Source organism: Aplidium turbinatum, chromosome 3 (assembly GCF_918807975.1).
Source record: "Aplidium turbinatum chromosome 3, kaAplTurb1.1, whole genome shotgun sequence".
NCBI lineage: Eukaryota > Metazoa > Chordata > Ascidiacea > Aplousobranchia > Polyclinidae > Aplidium > Aplidium turbinatum.
In genome coordinates this window covers 43,093,993-43,117,715 of record NC_137474.1, presented here as the reverse complement: position 1 = coordinate 43,117,715, position 23,723 = coordinate 43,093,993, and the positions used below count along the sequence as shown (strand labels likewise).

The 23,723-nt window shown below is 36.0% G+C and overlaps 1 protein-coding gene across 1 annotated transcript; it reads right to left on the bottom strand.

The window, feature by feature from the left end:
* Positions 1-11,027: 11,027 nt before the first annotated feature.
* LOC145766836 (microfibril-associated glycoprotein 4-like) lies at positions 11,028-22,409 on the bottom strand. The gene is made up of 9 exons (XM_082578539.1): positions 22,239-22,409; positions 21,314-21,411; positions 20,844-20,886; positions 20,601-20,654; positions 16,869-17,005; positions 15,608-15,704; positions 14,438-14,534; positions 13,127-13,137; positions 11,028-11,490 (listed from the first exon to the last, which is right to left on the bottom strand). The coding sequence occupies exons 1-9, from the start codon at positions 22,336-22,338 to the stop codon at positions 11,240-11,242; spliced, it is 888 nt and encodes a 295-aa protein (XP_082434665.1). The 5' UTR covers positions 22,339-22,409; the 3' UTR covers positions 11,028-11,239.
* Positions 22,410-23,723: the final 1,314 nt, after the last annotated feature.

Sequence of the window (23,723 nt, the reverse complement as noted above, 5' to 3'; positions counted from 1 at the left end):
TGTCTTCTTTCTTGGTGAGAGTTGTGTTGTTTGCGTCGTATATCTCAGTGATAGAGCTACTTTTACAATTTTGTTTCTCTGCTTTGAAGAAGCTTTTAGATGGCTCTTCATCGCTAGTTGGGAGCCCTGACGGACATCGCTAGTGGGCAGCCCTGACGGACTCCCCTCCCCACAGGGATACGGTCGGTTTCACCATTGCCACAGCGGACGGTGCAGGTGTTGGCGACGTATATGTCGGAGATGCACTCAATAAGGTCTCCTACCACACCCCGCGGCGGCGGGGAGCGGCGTGATTTAGGGGTGACGATGCACCCGGAGGGGTAAGTCCACCAGCTTAGGTCGCGGGGGCCAGGCTGGGGAGTCGAGGTTGCCACAAATTCATTTGACCGCGGCTTTACCAGTCAGTTTAAATCTTATCTTTGTGGAACGAAAAGAGCCAACAAAACCAGCAGGCGCCAGGGCAGAGAACATATGAAGAAAGGGGCGTTCTTCCCGGCTATCAGCACAAGGCTGAGCACTCACTAGTACAGCGAGCAATTACGATTCGCTAACCATAACGGTGTAGCTTCCACGCTAGCCATTCAGACTATCCAATCCACAATATGTTTCTCAGCAGCCGATTTGTAGCAAGAATTGACAGCGATAGACACGTGTTTCGCCCATGAGGCTGGGCTCATCAGTATCGCACCGTATTCTTGCCACAAATTTGGTTGATACACCACAGATCGACACATTTTTTGTGCGACGGAGTTGTATATTGAAAGGTCTCACTTGCTGCACTGGGTGGTAAGCTGAGGGCACACAAGAAGATGGTCCGCTGTTTGAGGCTTGGTGCCACAGATGCACGAAAGTTATGGTTAGCGAATCGCAATTGCTCTGTACTAGTGAGTGCTCAGCCTTGTGTTGATAGCCCGGAAGAACACCCCTTTCTTCACAAAGGTTGTGTAGTTTTCTTAATAAATTTAAGATTTAGGGGAATTTTTGGTATTTCTGGCCAACTTCTAGCAAAGCGTAAAATCGATTCCATTGCGCTTACAAGTGATAAGCTCATAATTGCTTCGTGCATCAACATGTGCAAGGTGGGAGACGTATCACGGAGTTTTCCCTTGTTTGGTTTGACCTCAATTTGCCCCGAGCTGGTGACTGTGCCCAGTTAGGAAATCACTTCTTTTTAGGGTACATTGAGTTAGCGTTTTAAAACGTGAAACCAACATAAAACTGAAGATAAAAGATTTTGTGATTGGGTGGACAATAGAAAAGTGTAATTCCTTATTTAGAGTACCGCATTGGAAATACACACAAAGCCCAAGCATTTCTTGTGCTATACCAGCCAGCCAGTGAGCACAGAGTTGTTCATGAAAAAGAATACTTCCTTTCTTTTTAGCGACTCGAAAAATAGTCATCCGCAATCAAAATCTCACATACAAAGTAATGAAAACAGCAGTTCGATGTGTAATATTGTAAAAATAGCTTAAAGATACGCTTCCAATACTAGGCAATCCAACAAACAAATACCGTCTATGATACGTTACTGTACGGAAGATATGTAAAACCAATGCAAATAAAAATTCTATCAAATAAGCAAAAATTGCCGAAAATGTGCCTGATAACATTTGAAGGCTTTATGCAGCTATAAAAACATCCAAAAATGGAGTTCTTGATTTATGTATTGATAGATTTATTAGATACTGACAAACACAAAAAACAGAGCAAATTGGATGGAGTTCATATGGGAGGCCACAGCTGATCAAATATGATTAATCTGTTGAAGAAGAAGAAGATCTATTACGCAATTGTTGTCTCTGATAGAAATTTTTTGTGCTGTCGTTGCAAAAATCTTTGTATCATGTCATTTCATTCGAAATTACATTCTCATATCAGCAGTGCTTGCAAAACTAAAAATTGTTTGTCTACATCACGTTTTTACCACTAAATATAGCCATGAAAGCGAAAAACATTAAAAATTGCTAATGTCTCAAAAATATCTAGTTTTCGGTGAGTAAGCACTCGATTTTTGAATTCTACGCCCAAAAATAATCTAAAAACTCTTCCTTGCTTTTCCTAATGAAAACGTAATTAAACGTGTTTAACTCTTGAACTATTTATGTATTTTATTTATTTGCATCAGACTCAAGATGGTCCATATTACAATCAAATATAAAAAGTAGGCTACTTTCTACCTGTATTAATATAATGCTAGATGTTTTCAATAAAGCCGTTCATTTTGAAACATTGAAAAGTTTTGAAAAGTACTTTGCACCGAAAGTCAAGTTATGAAAATGATCAATTTTGTTGATTCTTGGCAAAATATTCCGCCAGAAGATCGGAAGCTTTGAAATGACGTCATCCACGTGCATCTGTGAAAAACAAATGATGCGCATCAGTCGCTCCAATGACGACAATCATGATTAAGATAAGTATTTACCAATGGCGAAGCGTTTATAGAATATAACCCGTTGCAACATTGGTGTGATCAAAAACTTAGAAATTATCAAAAATAGTCGCAAAATTGTGATTGTGACATTCACTTAGTAAATCGTGATAAAGGCGAGAAATTTTAACTGAAAGATAAATGAAAAAGACCTTACTAGAAAAATTCCAATCAGTTTTTCTTGTTGAATGGTTCAATTATGATAAAAATACCGATCTACCTCTCTTTTTCGTTTTTTTTTTCTCTTGCTTTGTTGTTGACTGGTTCTATTTGTTGATGCCAAAAACTTGAAATCACGAATGCTGTAGTTTGACAGACTTAAATTGCTATAGGAAACTGCTTTTATTTTGCAGCAAGTAGTTTTGGGCTGCTATATAGCCTACTTGATCTGAATGTTTTTATATGTTCTTCATGTGGATTCGAAATAGCGTTTGTTATAAGATTGTAAAGTGTAAATAATACCAATACAGTGCAATGCGAGTATAACAAGTGATACTTGGGCTGATTCGTGATAACCACACATGAACAATTGTGCTTTACTTCCATGAACAATTGTGCTTTATTTGTAATCGTGGTTAATTTTTAGATTAAACTTTTTATTGTGTCACTGATTATGAGGGTTTCTTTGTAGGCCCCTAGATTGCAAGTTAATCTTGTCTATGAAGTGAAGCAATCGGATCCCCCTGCGTTTCGAGTGGAGCCACAATGATAGTTGTTTGGTCATCAAAGCGATGAATGGATGATCTCCTCCGTTCCTTTAAATCTTCAGTTTGTAGAACCCTTTCAAGTTGAAGTTCGTGCCAAAGAAGTCAGGGACGGGATTGGAGATGTTCACATTGACGACATTTTCTTTCACGAATGCGGTTGGTATGATTGTTCAGTTAAATCTTGCTAGCTCCCTGCTGAAACACCAAAACAAGAAAAATACCTCAACAAACACTTTGCATTTTGAATTTTATTTTTTCGTCTCCAGGCTTGCAGGCAGTGTTTTTTTAAAGGTGTTTTGGAGGACCTAAACGGTCCCCGAAATCTCTCCAGCGGTTTCCCACAATTTGAACTTGCAACTACAGTAGAAAATTAATGGTTGTTTCTCGCTATGTCTTGTCGATAATACGAATATAGCCTACGATCAATAGTTCACGTCCGGAAAAAAGAATAAGTGGAGGTACAGCTAACAGCTGAATCAAAGAGTTATTCACAAACGAAGTGCACCTTCGATACTCGTCAATGTTTATTTCTGATTTATGGCGCATAATTATCAGTTTTTATGTGTGGAAACATAACAAGCAGAAGCCAACAAGCACACTTTGTTTGATTGTTTTGTTGCATGAGATAGAACCTGAAAAATTTGTTCTGTGATTGTACACTGCCAGTAGCCTAATAAATAATTCGTTTAAGCAAATATGACTATTTTTTGGTATTTAAATGAAACACTTGCGGTCTCTTAAAACTACTTAGCGGTCACCTAAACTAAACCTTAAAAAAACCCTGCTTGCAGGTAGTTGAAGATTTAGATTAAGTGGAGGAAAATGCAAGGAAGTCAATCTTTGTTTTCATTTTCGGACGTGCCTTTAAGTGTCTTACCAAAGGCACAGACACATGCTCTTTAGCGGTGTCAAACCAGCGCCCTTTCTAGCGTCAAACCAAGGCCCTCACAATTCTTCTCTAAACAACTGGTTTTAATTTTTAATATAACATATATCGATACAATGTAATATCGAAACAAATTTTTAACTTCTATGATGAACAAACCTATAACTTACTTGCCAGTGCCATGAACATAAAAGAAATCCTGAAAAATTTGGAAGTTCATCATTGATGAGATGTGTCAGCCCCGACACATTTCATGTGTTCGCCGCGATAGCTCAGTTGGTTACGGCGTGACTTCGTGAACGAAGAAGCTTCAAGATCAAGCGGCGCTGGTTCGACTCTCGGGGTGTGCGCTTGAGCAACGCATTCCAAAACTGCTCTCTTCAGTGGCACCTAATGGATGAAATAACTCCCGGACAACAAGACTTCAACAAACGGAAAACTTCCTTCTGTCAATCTCGATAACCGGCCCTGCGTCGCTAAACTACCAGGAAAAACCTACCAAGGCTTTGTCAGTCCGAGGATAAAGATTCAATACCAACCACGTGGTGTCATTTACTACCTAAAATACATTGCTTTATTGCAAGGATTTATCGCAAATTTGTCACGTCATCCTTTGTGGCAAAATCAACCTTTATTGTTGACTATCAATTTAAAAAAATCAACTTTTACTCCAGCCTTATTTCTATTCTATGCGACCAAAGTCAATACCTGCTCAGTTACTGATCATGCGATCCATCGTCTAGTAAACAATTATCTGTCTACCGTGTAGGACACGCTCCAATAACACAATTCTAAAAACGAGGCATTATCTCAGTTGGCAAAATTTCCCTTGTTTAACGTCTAAAAACGCTGCATCAATGTACCAAAGATGGGTTTTTCTGAAAACACCTATCTAACAATACTGATGTCTATTTCAGATTTTCGACTCTACTCAACTTGAAGTTTGGTCGTCCTCAAAACAAAGTTTTGTTTTCTGACGACATAATTGCAGCAAGGTGATACTTCTCGAATCTCTCTCCAGTCATCTAGGAATGACTGACATCCTCATTACATCATTTGTATCATAAAAGAATCATTCAACAAAGTGGCATTGTTGTTGTTATTGTGGTTGAAACAGTAATGCTTTTCTTTTCTAATGATTGAGAGAATTATTTTTCTTGGACTGAGAAAGCCTTTACTGGAGCTTTATCTTGAGCACTTCGCATATTGGTAGAGACTTTCAACCACTGACCCAGTCATGGAGATTGACAAAGTAAACTTTCCTTCGTTTTTAAAATATTGTTGTCTTTGAAATATTCCATCCCCTAAACGCCGCTAACAGGGAAGCTGTCTTTGATGTGCGTTGCTCAAGGGCACATCCTGTGAGTTGAACCAGAGCCTCTTGATCTTGTTATTTCTTTGCTTACAAAGTCAAGCGCTCAACCCACTGTCCTATAGGGGAAAGCAATAAGCAAAATCGTTGGACAACAACACATCCAGAACGAATTTGTTTTCTTTTTTGTAACTTAACATATTCAATGCAATAAACCTTTGAACAACCTTTTTGGTCAATTGTGGAGTATTTTGTACGAAATATAGAGAATAGTTGATAAAGTTGTACTTTAGTACGGTAATACAGTATAGGCTATTTGAAAACTAGTAGTACAAGCGTACCTGAAGCTTATTCTAGTAAACCACTTCAGCACAATTATTTACTTTAAGCAGGCAATAAAACTATTAAGTGCTGTAAATTTTAAGAACTGTATTGCAACAGTGCCAACCAAACATTACAGAACTGATGTTAGCGATTTATATTCATCTGTTTGCAAAATCGTCGAAAAACGTGTAAGCTACTTTGTGCAATGAAATGTTTGTTTTACAGGATAGACTGCTCTAAGTACAGTATTCAGTGTCAGTTCACAACAAATAATAGTAAGTAGCGATAGCGTGGCTACTATCGATCTTTCCTGAGAAGAAATACAAAAATTATTAATGGAGAAACTTTTGCGCAAATATTTATTGTTTAGTTTGTAGATATTTCCTTTTCATTTGAAAGAATGAGCTTTACTATTTTTACCTCTTTAAACCTTTCAAGTATTTAAATAGCCACACGAATGTGTTGGCTTCTACAGTTCATTGTTGTACAGGACGTATTTTCATTTCACTTTTCTTCAACGAATAATATCGATGCTTCCAAGACCCTCATATCACTCCTGTGCTGTTTATGGTTCCATCCCTCAAGTACTGACCATTCAAATTTGCGGCGTGGCAATTTTTGTACCACCAACCGCCGAAGTATTCAGTGGAACAATGGCGTAAGGGATTGTTATCGTTGTCACGATCTTTTGTTAAAAATTGGAAACTATTGTGATAAACGAATGCATCACCTGAGAATAAAGCGATGTAATGTTCTTCAATCAGTTTAATTAATATTCGATTATCACTCCAACAAATATAACACAGTTTGAGCTATCATCAATACTTGTTGCTTTTTTAGTAAAATGTTAATTTGTCAAAGCGCAAACGTATGAGATTAACTCAGTTGAGGTGCTTGCAAACTATATCGTAGAAGATAAAGATTGCAATGCAATGTAGCTATAGAATTCGATTGAATCTTTTGAAGATTTTCAAGTAGACCTTAAACAACCTGATCGATAGAATTCTGGAATTTACTGAAGTCTATCAGAGGTCATCAAGAGGATTGGGTGAGGTGGGGACTGATGGGGCTTCAGCACCCACACCCAACAAAAACATAGGCCGAAAAACTAATAAAGAGGAATTGACGTGGTCATAGAAAGGGTTGGGACTTGGAAGCCCGGGAAACGTTGCCATTTTAACCTTATTTTTAAACTTTTTCGGGATTCGTTTTATTCAGATTTGGGATTTCAAGCGTTTATTAATGAACGGCGTGAATAAACAACTATTTTTATTTGCGGTTTTAGTAGATAAGCTTGTAGAACAAGTAGATAAGCTTGAGGCAGCCGACAGCCTTTATTTTATATACCCACAGATTACCATCTACCGCAGTGAGACCTTTCAGAATAAGTCTCTTGCCTCCCTGGTATAGGTATTATCTATATAAGTATGGTGTGCCTGCTGAGTGTTTGGGTGTGTGGGCGGCTCCCGGAACGGACGCATTAATGATGAGTCAGGTAATAATTCCTTTTTATATGGCCACCTTGAACCCTGAGCGTTGCGCAAAAAAAAAAAAAAAAGCCCAGCCTCATGGGCGAAACACGGTGTCTATCGCTGTCAATTTTTGCTACAATCGGCTTGTAACATGTACCATGTTTTTAACTAACAAATTTATATTTTAACATTTAACCGAAATTTATCACTATTGCAAAATGCATTTCAACGCTGCAAATTCAAAACCTAAAGTTTTCACAGAACATAGGTCACGCTTCCTGTTAACAAACGCCACTCACACAGAATCTAGCTCAACACATCTGTATTTCTAATGCGACATAACTATGTAACCTGTATTGCTTTTCCCTTGATTCTTACGATAGCTATTATTAATGAACGTGGAACCTTTTTCGCTATAAATACCAGTTCATTTGTAGTGTTATTCATTCGCAATTCAAAAGTTGTACTGAAGAGAGCTAAATGCTCGAAATCCGGATATACAACAAATTCATGTTGTGTATGAATTGGAATTAAAAGCGAATTGAAGTTCATCTGGTCCTTTGTCTCCATTCATAGAATTTGAGCATACGCTGACGACGAATGAAAAGGCTCTACCGGTATATTATGAAGTAAGCGGGGAATTGAAAAATGCACACACTCAGAAATAGACTTGCAAAGCGAACGGACTGAACAGCAGAACGAGAAGGTTACATTCACGACTGGAGAATGTCGCTCTTCTGACACCGGTTGATAAAACGAAATTGGCTAAACATATTTTTCAATTCCCGAAATTGTAATTTTATTTATAACAAAATATATTTAATTGTAATTTTATTTATAACAAATATATCTAATACTCTATTTGGCTTGCTAAATCTTTGTAGGCAGTCATACCCCTAGACTAGACAGACAGAAGCCTAAATTATCCTTTAAATTATCCTTTTTATTTTTATAAACAAAATACGACAATTAGACAGCCAAAACCCTACAGGCTACCAAGAAACGTATAGTTAAAGAGTTATTTTAAATCTTACAAAGTAAACTTGTAGGCTACATTTTCAGATGAGCATATTGATATTGTAAGTTATACGTTTAAAACACTACTTTTAATATTGGAGCACATCTAATTAAAATTTACTTTTTAAAAATATTGTAAACATCTGGATAATATTTCTTCACAAATTTATCCCAACTCTCAGCAAACCCACATTACACAATTGTTTCTTAACTGTTACAGTTTAAATAATGACCGATTTCAGTGTGTTTTCCTAATTTGTTATAGCCTACATCAAATTCAATATTAAAAGATAAATTTGATTACACTAACAATGATCAACTACTCACCAGTTTGGATTGCTTGATCTATCTTAAACGATTAAGTCTGGTCCTGAAATTTCCGATGTATTTTGGCACAGTTTTTAAGTTTATATTTGTATGTGACCTATTTCCTATCAGACATGGCCACCTGGAGGTGCGGCCTGATTTGTCACATTTTCCAGATTTTGATTACAGCTACTGCCACTGCTTGACTGACATTTTTTGAGATGTTTTTACTTTTTGCGGTTTCCTAATCACATAAAACTTTTTTGTTGCCTTGGGGAAGCAATAGCAAATGAGAAAAAGTAAGTTGAAAAACGCAAAATCAGACTGTTATTGAAAATTAACAGCCTGACTAAAATCTTCGAAACCAAATTTTCTTTGTTTTTCAACATGTGAGGATGTTAAAACCTATTGTGTCATCTGGGGAAAAGAATAAAGAAAGCGTAAAAATCGAATTTTTAGAAAAATTTATTTAAAGTTCGCCCAAAGTTAAAAAAACCTGGAAATTTCTGCACAATGTGACAAATCAAGCCGTATCTTTAGGTGGCCATGTATCAGATAACCAAAATTTTGGATTTCTGAAAACAAGTGCATGGGCCTAATTAAACACAAAATTCATCAAAAACATCTAAATAATTCATATAGGCCTGCAAATTTTCTAAAAAAAACAAACATTGAAAAAGACAACTTCTTTCATGTATGAATTCCTACATATCGCCTGTTGGTCACTTTATGAGAATGCTTTGTTTGTGTCAGTGCAGTGCTAATTTTAATTCTGATAATATGCATTTATAATAATGACAAATACTTTTATCATTTTTATTGGTAATTCAGTTACCGCGACTTAGTTATCGAAAGACTTCCGAGGACTAAAAGAATGGTTCAAGAAAAGCTTTTATGATATCGTGCAATTTAACACCGTGTCTTTATTTCGATCCGAAAGGTCATAGCTGTATTTTTTCCGCCATTTTTCATGCCACAGCATGTCCATTCCGTCGAGTGCTGCGATGGAGAAACTTTTATCCGCCGGGAAGGTGTGTTAATTGTCGATGCAAGCAGGATCGAATAACTAACATTTGGAAACCTGGAACGCTTTTTAAACAAAGATAATAAAAACGTAGTGTAAGCGAGAGTGAGAGATTTATTGGTACCGATCTTATTATCTGCAATCTGTTAGAAAAGAAATTTGAAACACCTTTGTTTTGCCGATCTCCAGGTAGTTGATTAAAGCCTCTAATGTCAGCAGGAGAAAACGTAACGCGTAGAGGTAGCACTGGCTACTTTTTGTCTGAGTAGCGGAAGCGTCCATCATTTTAGTAGATTGTAGCGACTAAAAGAACTTTCACACTAACAGATGCCCAGTTGATCACCTCTCCGGATTCTAATAGAAGCACACAATTGTTCATTACAGTTATTTACTTAGTCATAGACCGACATTTATTGGTTTAAAGTGATTGATTACAATACGTGACTATGTGTGTAGCCTACATATATTATTGAACGTTTATAACGATTTAAATTGTTAATTTCATTGTGCTTTAATATTATAGAAAGTTATAAAAGTACTTTATTACGTTTTCTGAATTTGAACAAGTAGAAGTTTGCAATTTACAACATACTCGCATGGTTGTGAATACTCGCTTGAAAACAATAATTTTTGCATTTTGATTACATGAACCGATAGATGAAAACGTATATGTTTTTATATGAGTACAACAATTGTCAAAATATCACTGACAGTATTCATATGCACAGAAGTATTTATAAGGCTCGCTTGATATAAAAGACGAATTTGATTTATAAGCTCCCCTTATGACGTATTTATAAGGAGTGCTTGATATAAAAGACGAATTTGATTTATAAGCTCCCCTTATGACGTATTTATAAGGAGTGCTTGATATAAAAGACGAATTTGATTTATAAGCTCCCCTTATGACGTATTTATAAGGAGTGCTTGATATAAAAGACGAATTTGATTTATAAGCTCCCCTTATGACGTATTTATAAGCTTCCCTTATGACGTATTTATAAGGAGTGTTTGATAACAAATTGTAACAAAGCAGGGTTTCTAAAACAAACTTTAGTGAAGCAAGTTTCAAAATAAAATTCTATCAAACAACGTATTTAAATAAGTTGAAGTTGAATATATATGACTGATTGATTGGTTGAATCTTTATCCTCGGACTGGGAAAGCTTGTTGCATAGCTTAATCCTGGCAGTTTCACATACTTGTAGAGGCTTTGAATCACTGACGCAAGGCCGGGTCACCGAGATTGACAGAGTGAAGTTTCCGATTGATGAAGTCTTGTTGCCGGGGAACTATTCCATCCATTAGATGCCGCTGAATGGAGAACAGTCCTTAACGTGCATTGCTCAAGCGCACACCCCGAGAATCGAACCAGCGCAGCTTGATCTTGAAGCTTCTTCGTTCCAAATGTCATGCGCAAACCAACTGAGCTAACGGGGCGGCCGCCAGCGGACGCTATCGGAGCTATCACTTTCAAAAGAGTCATTGTGATGACATCAGGAATTTATTGACACGGTTGTGCAATTGACTGTCACTTTATTTGCTCGAATCGCTTTCAGTTGACACTTGTAAGTACGTAATGATGCAAATTTAACTCTTCTGTGATGGAACACTGACATTGTTATTAGAGAAACTTTTAGGTTCATTTTTAGTTCGTAAACATTTCTTTGACTTCAAAAGTTTTGGCGTGTGGTTTTATTTACAACCCCTTATAACCTTTCAAATACTGCAATAGCCTCATGTCTGTGTTCGTTTCGAATTCATTGTTGTACTGGACGTATTTTCATTTCACTTTTCTTCAACGAATAATGTGAGTTTTTCCAGCTACTCCACGTCATTCCTGTGGCGTTTATGATTCCACCCCTCAAGTACTTTCCATTCAAGTTTGCGAAGTGGCAATTCCTATACCACCAACCACCTAACCATTTTCTAGAACAATGACCAGAGGAAATGTCGTTGTCGCGATCTTTTGTGGAAAACTGTCCATTATTGTGATAATACAAAGCATCACCTAAAAATAAAATGATATATTACGTACGATGGGCTAAATCAATTTAATTAGTATTCGATATCACTGCAACACGCATACACAAAACGCAGTGCGACTGAAATATAGTTGCCTATACTTTTCGAGATGGTATTCAATAGCCTACTAATGACATAAAACTCTAAAAAATAATAAATAATAATAAAATATTCAATACTAAGCGTGCTGAGTCTTCAAGCAAAATGGTATAACGCTTTTCAATCACGATTCTTTCAATCTATGTAGTAAAAGATGCACATTGCATTGCAATGTAACTGTTGGAATTTTATTGAAGCTTTTGAATTTTTCCGTGAAATTAAATCAATGCAATTGACACAAATCTAGTTTACATTGATTTCACCAGATGTGGTATGTCGTAGAGTACTTCCTTTATAACTGTATACCAAATAATTTTTTTGTAATAAACTAGTCATTGCTTTATAACAGGGGTGGCCAACTTCTCATCAAATGGGATCAACAAGAAAATTTCTTGATTACAAGCGATCGACCGGTCGGTGAGGAAGTCACTAATCAACTTTTTTGTTGTAGGACTTTTAATGCAAATGGATTTACATTTATCACACATTTACTATTGTCAGCACGGGTCAGTATATTCAAGTTTCAGTTAATTTACCTCCCATCAACTGAAATCAACATACCCCATCCTACCAGTCGCTCAAGTTCTGCTAAAAGAAGGTGACAAACAAAACATCTTGGTGGCTAATTGGGCGGGCCTTAAATAAAAATCTCAATGGAAGTCAAGTACCACCAGATTCCATTCGTTCATTTCCGAAGCCGACGCCCGTCCCATAGGCCTGACGCTAGCAAGATTGGCGTGGTTAGGTCTCAAAAATCTTCGCACGGCATTGGGCTTTTCTGCTCAACCATGCCCCAATAGGGAATGGCATTTTCTTCTTCTTGTGAATGTGGTGCTGAGGAACAGACCACAGACTACATCATCAATGATTGTACCATCTTCAAGCCACCTAATGGAAGGGAAGGTGTGATTGTCTCGGATGAAAGACTGACTGATTTCTAGTAGCCTTCCAATATAGCCTAGTCCGAGAACACCGTGATACTTTGGAGGTAAAATGATAAATCCTCAGTCCCAGAAGTTCATACAAAAAATAAGAATAAGTTAGTTTAGTAGTAGGCCTATAGATTAGGCTAGAGTAGGATTGGACTGCAATAAACGGACATAACCGAGGTAAATAACTAGCCTCCTCTTCTAACGCAAGCAACAATCAAATTAGAAAGTTATTGCTATTTTTGACAAAACTCCAGGCTAACTTACTTCGATTTTTAAACTTGGATGTTCGTAGGCTACTTGTTACACCATAATAATGGTTCCATATGTGTGTAAGACAGGTATTCTGTTTTATACCTAGTAAAACTCGGATTGAATTTTTCAAACCAAGTGTATTGTCTGGGTTGATCTACAAATTTTCTCTCAGGAATATTGATTGAAAAATGCGGGTTTTAGGAATTTTGTCAACACAAAATCTGGCGCGATCGACCAGTTGAGACTTGGCGATCGACCGGTCGATCGCGATCGACGTGTTGGCCACGCCTGCTTTATAATTTACAAGATATTTCACAACCTTATAGTATCTACACCAACCTGCATTTCCACTGTAGCATTTAATCATTGAGATATAATTTGTGGATTCAGTGCCAATTGAAAACATTCTACATGAAGCTTTATGTTAGAAAAGCTGCAAAGAGTGTAGGCTGCAATTTACTTTGTATCATCAGCAACAACTAATTATAAATTGTCAGCTAAAGTTTCATTCTTCAAAGCAGTCTTTTTCAAATTATGTTTGTGTAATAAAAACCTTTTGAGCAATTCAACTGCAACGAACTTTTGCAGTTGAATAAAAATATGGACATTTTTCAAAATAAAACTTATTTGACTCATCAGGGCAGTAAAGATAAATTGTTGTGTTTTACTTAAATGTGCTTGGTGCTTAGTTATCACTGCACTGATGAGATCGTGATAATGGAAACAAAGACTCCATTTACAGGAAATTTTTTTTTCAAAAACTTTTCTTTTTATTACTTTAAAAAGATCAAGTTTCTGAATTAATCTTTCTGAACGTTCATCCATTTTGAAGATTGCTTTTAGACGTTCAACAAAATCCTAATCCAAAAGAAGTGAATGTTTAATTTTGCTTGTGTGTAGGTGTGCTTCAACAAGGAAGCTTTGAAAGTTTTGCTTTATTTTGTTGCAAGTTGTAATTTTCGCAATCCATTGAAGTGGACTTGATTAAATGCCTCTTCCTACAAGATATTTCAGTTTTGAAGTCTACTCGAAGTAAATATAATGCAACTTTAATGCAACAGATTTACAGAAATCTACCTGATTGTTATAATACCAAAATGAGTCAAAATGCGTTGTTTTCTTTTCTAAGTTTTTGTGAGGGTTCATGCATTGGAACCAAAAAACTACCTTGAACGGAAATGATTTAATTTTTTTTTTGTACAAGCCAGCAAAAAGAAACGCAAAACAATATTTTTTGCTTGTCAATTCTTTGCTTTATGTCTCTCACTGTTACTATTTTACAGTATTCCCATGATGGCATTGGGTGACTGTATTAATGATATGACACAACATAAAAGCTTTAAACACATTTTGCAGTTTTATAATTTCTGGAACCGTTTATAAGATTAGGTCATTGTCCTAACTAGCTACGTAATTTTGCATGAACGAGAGCATTAGATTTTCATTCAAATATGTTTTGACTTTATTTCTTTGCAACTCATATGAAGATACAACTTTGACGTTTTGGAAACATTTTCCCTTTACATTCCTCCTTTTCAGCGCCATGGGTCGGCTCGGAACAACATGCAAGCTGTACCTCCCGCTTTAATTTCCAGTATTAAACGAAAACCAAACAGACAATTGATTTAAGACTGCTTCATGTTTACTTGCCTGTACTCAGCGTAGGCTGTGTTTCCTTCCCAGTCCTCGATGTCAACTCTCAACATGTGATGTCTTGTGCTTAAAATCTCATGTAAATCTTTCAGTCCTTGAATATACAAATAATTAATTATCTTCATTGCAGGAAAGCTGTTTTACAGCAGCGTGCATGCTCCTGCTGATTGGGTCAGCATGTAACTATGCTAGACCAGATCAACAGAGTTGCCAGACTATGAAAAGTTCTTAAAGCCAAAATTATACAAAAAAAGGCCAAAGCAAGGAAAATGTGAGAAAAAAAGGCCAAATAGATATTCACCTGTTTCTATGTCTATAATATTAATATTCATCGATATTCTAGGACTAGTAGCGGATTTTAATAAATTGTAGCTAAAATAATTCTGAAAGTTGCCCGAAAAAAAGCAAGTATAAAAGAACTGTAGCAGATTAGTTTTAATCCGCTACAGTGATGACATCTGGCACCACTGGCTGGCTTGGAGAGTGAGCTCAGTCTGCAGCGCCCGCGTCACATTACGAGTATTAAACGTAGACAGATAAAACCAAGCAACCACACGGCATTTAACATAATATATTAAACTGAACATAAACTATAAACTACGAACGTTTTCGGCCATACACATGTTATTCATACACCATTTCGTTTTTCAATTCATTGTGTAGATCAGTTATTTATTTCAATGTAGATGTAAAATCAGTTATTGTTTCGTTACTTGAAAAGGCCTAACAAGTTTGCACGTCTTTGTGCTATTCAATTCTGGTTACATTAAACTTGAACAAGTTAAATCACACCATGGCTACCTGAAGTAATTTGTTACATTTTGCAGATTTTCAATACCATTACTGATACTGTTTGATTGAAATTTAAAAAAAAAATTCACTATTTTCTGTCTTGTAAAGATATAAAAGTCTTGTGTTGCCTTAAGGAAGCAGTAACAAATGAGTAAAAGTAACTTAAAAACGTTAAATCAGACTGCTAGCAAGTGGCTAACAATTTAACTGAATTTTTTTGAATCAAATTGTCTTTATTTTTTAAAGCCTGGTGATGATTGTTCAAACTCAATTGAAATATTAATTTAAAAAAATTTCTTTCAAACAGTTGGTAACAGTTGGAAAATCTGGAAAAGTCAAAAAAGCCGAATCATTTCCAGGTGGCCATGACCATACCAAACCAAAATTCTCCATATTTTTCACCAAACCCTTCGACATAGTCATTCCAATTCCTATAGAAAACAACTTCACCGGAAAATCGTTTTTGAAAAATCTAAACAATTGAAGAAAATTTACCGACAATTATTTGCATACCTTTGTTTGGTGGAGTAGGCTGCAATTGTACTTTGGACGAATACGAAATAAGGTGATGTACTTTTTCATAAATAGCTCACGGTACCTGCTTGTACTTCTAACGTGCTGTTAATTTTCTATGATATGACGTAAAAAATGCTTGTAATATACTTTCTTTTAAAAAAAATTGCCATAATTATTTTAGCATTACTTAAAGTTCAATTCTAATACGTCTGACCCATGAGCGACCTGATAGTATAAAATAAGATTAAGCATCCATAACATTAGTAAAAGTCGTGACATCAAAAGCTTTTAAGATCACTTCATCAAGACTGTTAAGTGCCTATCACGACAATTGTCGTTGGAGCCAATCGCTATCGCTGTGGGCAACTCCAACAATGGTCAATTTTGTAAGGGGAGCTTTTCATGGCGCATTGATGCTTCGTGCATTTCACCTTTGTCTGAAAGAAGGGTTAGGATATCCGAATAAAGCTTAAGCGTTTATCCGCAACAAATTTTACTGTCTTATATCTGGATATAATTTTGTGGGTTAACCGGATAACATAAAAGTAAGGCAACTAACACGTTTTTACGTATAACTTACATTTTGAATTGACTAAAGTTTAGAGATATTGAAATGGAATTCAAACATAATAAAAATGAAAGGCTTGTATCTTGGGGCTATGATTTTATGATTGGCAATTGAGAAAAATGTGAAAACACAATTTCTTGTGAAGTTGGATCCACAGAGACAAAACTCTTCGTGGAAGAGTTGCGAAAAATTGATTACGCACTTAATGGGCTAGTGGTCAGTGGGAAATCAAAATCTTTTTAATCAAAAAATAAGAAGCCTAAAATGTAGATACTAAACGCATGTTCAGCAAGCAAACGTTTCGAAAACTAAACTGTCTCCATCTTCAGTGCTATAAATGTCTGGAAATGAATGTCTATAAATGTCTCCAATGAAATGTCATTTATAGCACTGAAGATGAAGAAATGAAGACAGTATAGTCTTTGAAACGTTTGTTTGCTGAACATGAGTTTAGTATCTACATTTGGGCTCTTTATTTTTTTGATTAAAATCTCTTTATTTGTATAACACGTGTTAAATGTGATGAACATTATTCAAATTACGATAACAAACCATCCAATTGCTGCCATCCCTTTGAAATTCACAGTAAACCTCCATCACTTGTCCATTTACAGAAATGTTGTAAGCACCGTCGATTGTGAAACCATCTTGGTAAAGATCGTCGCAATTCTGGCTTTTCTTTGCTATTTCTATAATGACTTTATCATTAAAACATTTTTATTTGAAAAAGGAAGTTGTTTTTTTAGTAAAGTAACGTAATAGTAGCTGTATTGTTTTTCTATTTCTTTGCTAGGTATGAAGTTCGTTTATCGACTTTTGCCTTTTCAGCCCGAGTGGATCTGCACCTATTCAACAATAACCGTAAAGTTTAATTCAGGATTTTCACAGCCGGTTTACTTCTTGGATTCCACGGTTCCTTGGAGCTTGCAACAATCAGACCTGTGTAGTCGGAGGGATTTTGACGTGTCCGGAGTCGGAGTTGTTAAGGAAATGTCCAGCTCCGACTCGGTTTGATACAAACGGTGAATAAAAATTTTCTGTGCAACCTTTTTTCAAAATATTGTTTCTTGTTCTTCGCATTGTGCTCTAAAACTTTAAACAAAAATAGAAGTATTTGTTCTTGTCTATTTTTCTATATAAAAGTCGCAGTTTCAATTTCGATCATAACTTACGTAAAATAAAGTTTTAAAAAAATTAATGAAAACTCAGGCAACACTCAAATATCTGGCAACATTGAATCTGGAGTCGGAGTCGGCCAGTTTTGAACTCAAAGTCCTATATTTTTCGCCCGATTCCACAGCCCTGGTAACAATTGCATAGGTATTCATTACATTTGTACAAATGCATAAAACTCTTCACTAGGTAATACAATTTTAATAGAGAGGTAACTTTCTTTACCATAGACAGATAAAACCAAGCAACCACACGGCATTTAACATCATAACTTACAATTAGAGTGAACTAAAACTATAAATTGGTTAGACATATCTTTCAATTTTCCGAATTCGGAAATTTGATTTAATAAAAAAATGTTTAATTCCATTTAATTTGTGTGCTTTTTTTAGGTAGCCAAATCATACCCCTAGACTAGACAGAAAGCCTAAATTTTCCTTTTTATTTTTTCTTTGTATAAACAAAATTTACGACAATAGGATAGTTAATTATCCTTTAGTACAAAACGAGAAGTATAGATAGGAAGAATCGTACACTGTCACTAGGAGACAAAGAAATGCACCTGACGCTTTAAGTTAACTCTCTTCAAAAGAAAGGTTTAAAATAAATTCCTTTATCCCGATGCTCGACGCACTTGAAGCCAATTTAAAGTGCCCCTGACAGGTTGGATCCAAGTATAGTAACTTTTTAAAGCATTTCCTAGCGCAGAATTATACTTAGCGAACTTTTTAATCTTAACCTCGTGGCTCGACTGGTTAGGGCGTAATTTATATCAAACGACTGTTCCGCAGCGCCACCACAGGCGAAACTCATATTTCACTGCTCTGGGACGACTTTGGTGGTATTACGTCATCCTAAGTGGGCGTCGTTAACAACGGATGAAACAAACGCTTCCTAGATGTAATTGGTGGATCACAGTTTGGTCGGAGTTGGTACAAGCGGTTGCTTTTTTCAAAGATTTATTGTTTTTTGCAGTTTAATAAAACTGTACTGGATACGTTCCTACAAAACCTAAAATATACTTGAAGTGAAAAATGAAGAAATTTACGAATCATCATTCATATTTAATTCATCATCACTATTCAAAAATAAATAAAAGTTCTCTCTCTCTCTCATAATGTGCCTTCAGTTGGCCATTGAAATCCAGTGTAACGGCCATCTGGATCTAGAAAATTGCTTCGGATTCACCAAACAATGCATGACGGCAGCACAATCCAATTGTTGCTTCCGAGAGCATCAAACTGAAAACTGCAAGCAGTGAGCTTTGCGCAATGCAAGTTGTCAGTGCCAGTTTTAACAAAATCTTAGTTATGCAGTTACGTACATAGCAGAGTCTATACATGTAAAAGCCTACTTTACCAGTGCAAGGGTACGTTTTTGTAAACGTTGTTGTTTAGAAGTGCTGGAATCATCATCAGCAACTGGTTGCATCTTTACTTTTATAGATGGTATGGCAGATTTTTTCAAAATGTAAAGTTCGCTCAAGCCCATTTTTACTTCAGTGGTATTAAACCACTTCCGCTCGGCAAGCGTGTATAGACGCGCGCGCTTTATGCTGCGCCACACGGCAAGCGTGTATACACGCAAATTTTTGTTGCTTAGCTTTGGAACAACGTTTACGGTCGTATACAACTTGTATCGTTTCGGTGAATACCCTAAAGCTTCTGTTATCTATCAGAAATAGTTTGGCTTCAATAAATCATCGTTATAGTTTTGCTTCGTAAGGAAAAAGCTGGTCTGTTTACAAGCAGGTTTGAGAAATTCAGTTCAAACTGGCTATTCAATGAGTCTTTTCACGTTGATTCAAGGCCTGGACACGTTGAATTCATGTAAAAACTGCTGATTACTCCATGCCCAATGAATTGCCGAAGCTGAATACGTTTCGCATGAGTTCATTTGCCTTTTAAGGAGTTTCAAGAGCAGGTCAAGATTTGTTTCATCACAAGGGTTTTTGAACAAGTCATTTTACATTTATTGAAGGCCTGAATACGTTGAATCTATGTAAAAGAAGCTGATTTACGGTTTGAAGAAGAAGATATGCCATTTGGAGTAGTTTAAAATGAGTTAACAAGCCCATATTACAGCCGAAACGCCGGCGAAAAATTTTGCAAAAAAAAAACAAAAAAAACGCCGTTCGGATGGCACCATGACGTAAGCGAAACCGCCGATGGGAAGTGGTTAACAAAATCATCTTCATTGAAGTGAAGAGAACATAATACGACTAGTTTTGTATGGCCCATCCCACTTTCGAACACTTGAAGAAAACTTTGACCATTTTCTTCTCAGCACCTTGTTTTGTGGGAAAGCGTGAAAAGAAAGCACACGGTCTTTGTCACTGACACTGTCACATAAACAGCAATTTGTAGGCATTGCCTCAACCATAAATTAAAGGTAGGCTACTGTTTGGGAGATACTATTGTTACACTGCAAATGGCTATAGCCAGATTAGGACAAATAAAAAAGTATCAAAATTGTAGCCCTATGAAACTGCAATTTCAATTGAATTGAGATGCTGTTTGATAAAAATAAACTCAACCTATTTGATCGAAACCTGATAGTAGTAATAAGTTCACTTTTTCATTTCGGTAATTCTTAATTTGCACATGCTTTAGACCTACAGAGCCCCACACATTCACGTTTTTGCAGTAGCCGTACTACACTTTACCAAGTCACCACAGAGAAAGAATGTATCCTTCCCGCTTATGGTGACGTCACAGCGGTGTTGCCGTTTTTATTTTTGTAATTGACTGATTGCCAAATTCGCCGAAAGTGAACGAAAGTTTGCAAGCGTGTAACTTAGTAGCCTGTTGATATTTTTTACGATTTACTGGTCAGGAAAGTTTGTTAGTGTCATCTTTTTGGTATCTTAGGTATATTTACCGAATTTATTTTCCTGTCAGAGGCACTTTAAGAAGAAGAGCTAATGTGTAAATTGTGTATAGGCCTACAGTGACATTGCAGAAATTTTCCTCTTTCTTGCTAATCTGAAAGCAACTAAGGTAGAAATTGTACGGCGCGTAAAACTTTTAAAAGAAGTGTATCCGAAGATGTTGACCCGTACTTTACTGATAAACTTCTAAATTTTCATTTGTACGTGAAACAAACACAAACCTTTTTTTGGTTTTCTTTTTGTGTTTTCGAAGTTTTCTTTCAGTTTCACATTGCCTGCAGAAGCAAACGTTTCATACATGATCAGTTCTAGTGCGACAAATATCTGTGTATTGTTAAGAGCAATGTAATGAAATAAAACTAAGTCTGGATCAGATCTTTTCATGGCGCCATTTCTAAAATCTAAAACAAACAATAGTTTTAACATTTTATTGTGTAACAAGTTGCATGCTTGCGTGGGCATACTTCGTTTCAATGCTGATAACTCGCTTTGAGTGTGATTCAGAATCTGAAATTATAAAGATTTTATTTAAAATGCTGGTTAGGTATTAAGTATGAAATATTATTCTTATGCTACAAGGCTTAATTGTAACTAGTTAATATAAGTGTTTTATTTTAAAAATTAAACAAATGTCAATATTGGTCGATTTTGAACGAAGTGCAAATAACCATCGGCCGAAACAATGCTGCGCAAACATTTCATGGAGCAGAGAGGTTGAAAAAAAAGTAGCATGACACCATTTTAAGGGTAGGCTACCTTTTGTAATGTGGCCGGATTTTTCTACATTTTTGTCCCTTTTTACTTTTTTAAAAATTAATTTTACTAACATTGCAATCAAAATTGAAATAACAATTTTCACAAAATTGACAAGAGCCAGCAATTCTATTGTCTGATAAAGTCTAACAAGACATAAAAGCTTGTAAACATAGCAAACCTTGACTGCAGCCACGAGACCGAGACCAAAGCCTATGACAGCGATTATGGCGATAACAACAGTCAATCTGGGCCTTAAAGATTTTCTTTTTCCATCACCTGAAACATGAAACGGTTCTGAGCTGACACAGAAAGTTGTTAGTCACTGGAAGTAACAAAGTGAATCGGTGTTAGTGGATCAGTCAGTCAAGTGAAGAAGTCAGTTACATATTGCAAAGTGTGATGTGATCTGGTGCGATTGAAAGAAACAACACAATGGAAAAAAAACAAATCTACTGAAAACCACACTATTTGTTTAAGATTGTTGCTCAAGAAAAGCAAGAAAAACTTTAGGCGTTTATGAATAAATTGACATAAATGATTGGATATCGAAATAGTGTCATCATTTTTGTCGAAACTTGTACATGGCTTTATCCTTGTAGATCAATAATTGAACAAAGTTTTTGCACTCTTTACTGCCTTTTAGTGACTGATACACGGCTACACTGAGCTTGTCATTCACAGTTAATCCTTCCTTGTCTTTTGAATTTGCTGTGAGTTAAATACACGAAATTTTTTTAACTACAGTAGAGCTCGCCTGTTCTAACACATACAGGGACCGCAGGAAAAGTGTCACAATAACCGAAGTGTCACTACAGACAAACTCTACTCTACTGTAGTGTATGCAAACGAGACTTTGCAACAGGTACCACTAGGTGAAATGTCACTATAGCCGAAGTCACTATAGGCGAATTCTAGTGTAGTTACAAGTGTGTTTGCAACACCTGTATTTTTTAACCTTTTTTGATTTACGCCACCCTTTGAATGGGACAGAGAGTGCATGACAAGCACCGAAAACGCAACAATAAGTTTTCAAAGATTCAAAAACGACCTATAGGCCTATTATTAAAACACTAAGAAAACGACTGATCGTTTACCCCACTTACTGTGTGTTTTTTTCGAGGAACTGACTAATTTTGCAGAGGCAACACTGCCCTCATCCAGTGTTTTTGCATATCTGCTCTCTTGAACTTCGATGGCATCCATTTATTAATTGTTTTCCTACCAATCTCAAAATATATTCAACAATTTCTTAATAATATTTTCTCAGCTTGTTTCTGTTGGTATTTCTGGACACAAAACAGAACACCATTACCTACAAAACAGAACACCATTACAAAACAAAACAGAACACCATTACCAACAAACTCAATGGCCGGAATTAAAAAAAAAACACGATTGTGAAAAACTTTCCAACCAAAATCACGACGTTATTCACTTCCTGGTTGAAATTCTATTTGTATTCTGTTGGCCTTTTCCTTTTAACCGGTATCGGTCACTCCTTTTATCGAGCAAGTTGAAACAAGGTTTGAAAACTAGAAAAAAAGAAGAATCCCCTTGTGGTAGGCTATTCGAATATCATTACATTTGACTACATCTTTAAATCTAAATATTAATATTTATGACGTTTTCATATCTTTCTTTTGTACTCGACGAATTATTTTATTGCAATGTATGCCACTGTATGTTACTTCTAACTAAATTGAATCATTTGTCTAACATTTAAAATTGCATATTTTCAGATCTCCTTATGGAAAGAATTAGAAAGTTTCAAGAAATTTAAACATAGCCTATTATTGCAGTATTATCTACTTCTAGTCAGACAGACTCAACTTTCAGCTCAAGCTTCAAATCATACGAATGCCTTGTGGTAGGTCAGGCATAGGAATATAAATGTAGTAGCCTAATGATATATAGCTTTTCTCCAATTTACAGAAATAAAAGACAGTTAACAAAAACTGGCTTTTATTTTGCAACGATTACTTTAATTTAAACTTTAGGAACGTTTGTACAAAGACAGTTGGTGCATGTCCATTGTCCATTACAATCTATTGAGTTTATTTTAGCAAGAAAGTATGTTTAGCTCGACTCTACAGTTATTTTCGTCTGACACTCTTTGGGAGCTTGTCGTCAACATAAAGTATAAAACTAAATGTGGTGAGGTATTTATAAAGTAGATGGAAGGAAGTAAAAAAAAATAATCTAAATTTTCGCTAATCAACATAGAAAATGTGCATTCAACAGCAAACTTGAAATATTTTCTATTCTTTCCAAACTTCGTTCTTCGTTTCACCCTGCAGCATTGCAAGCAATAATGTACTAATTGATCCAAACTTATGGGAGGCATTAGGATTTACCTCTCGTTTTAAAGAAAAGTTTCAACAATTTAACAAAATTCAATACATTTTGGATAACACTAGCAAAGCAAAGCCCTTCCCCCTCGGCATACGCCGCTGCACAATGCAGTGAAGATTATTCGGTAAAAAATGAGCCCTGTCGCTAAAAGAACTTAGCACATGCAGAACGACAATAAATAGGAACATTACAGTATTATTATTTTGACGACAAGTTCCTGAAGAGAGTCAAGTTGA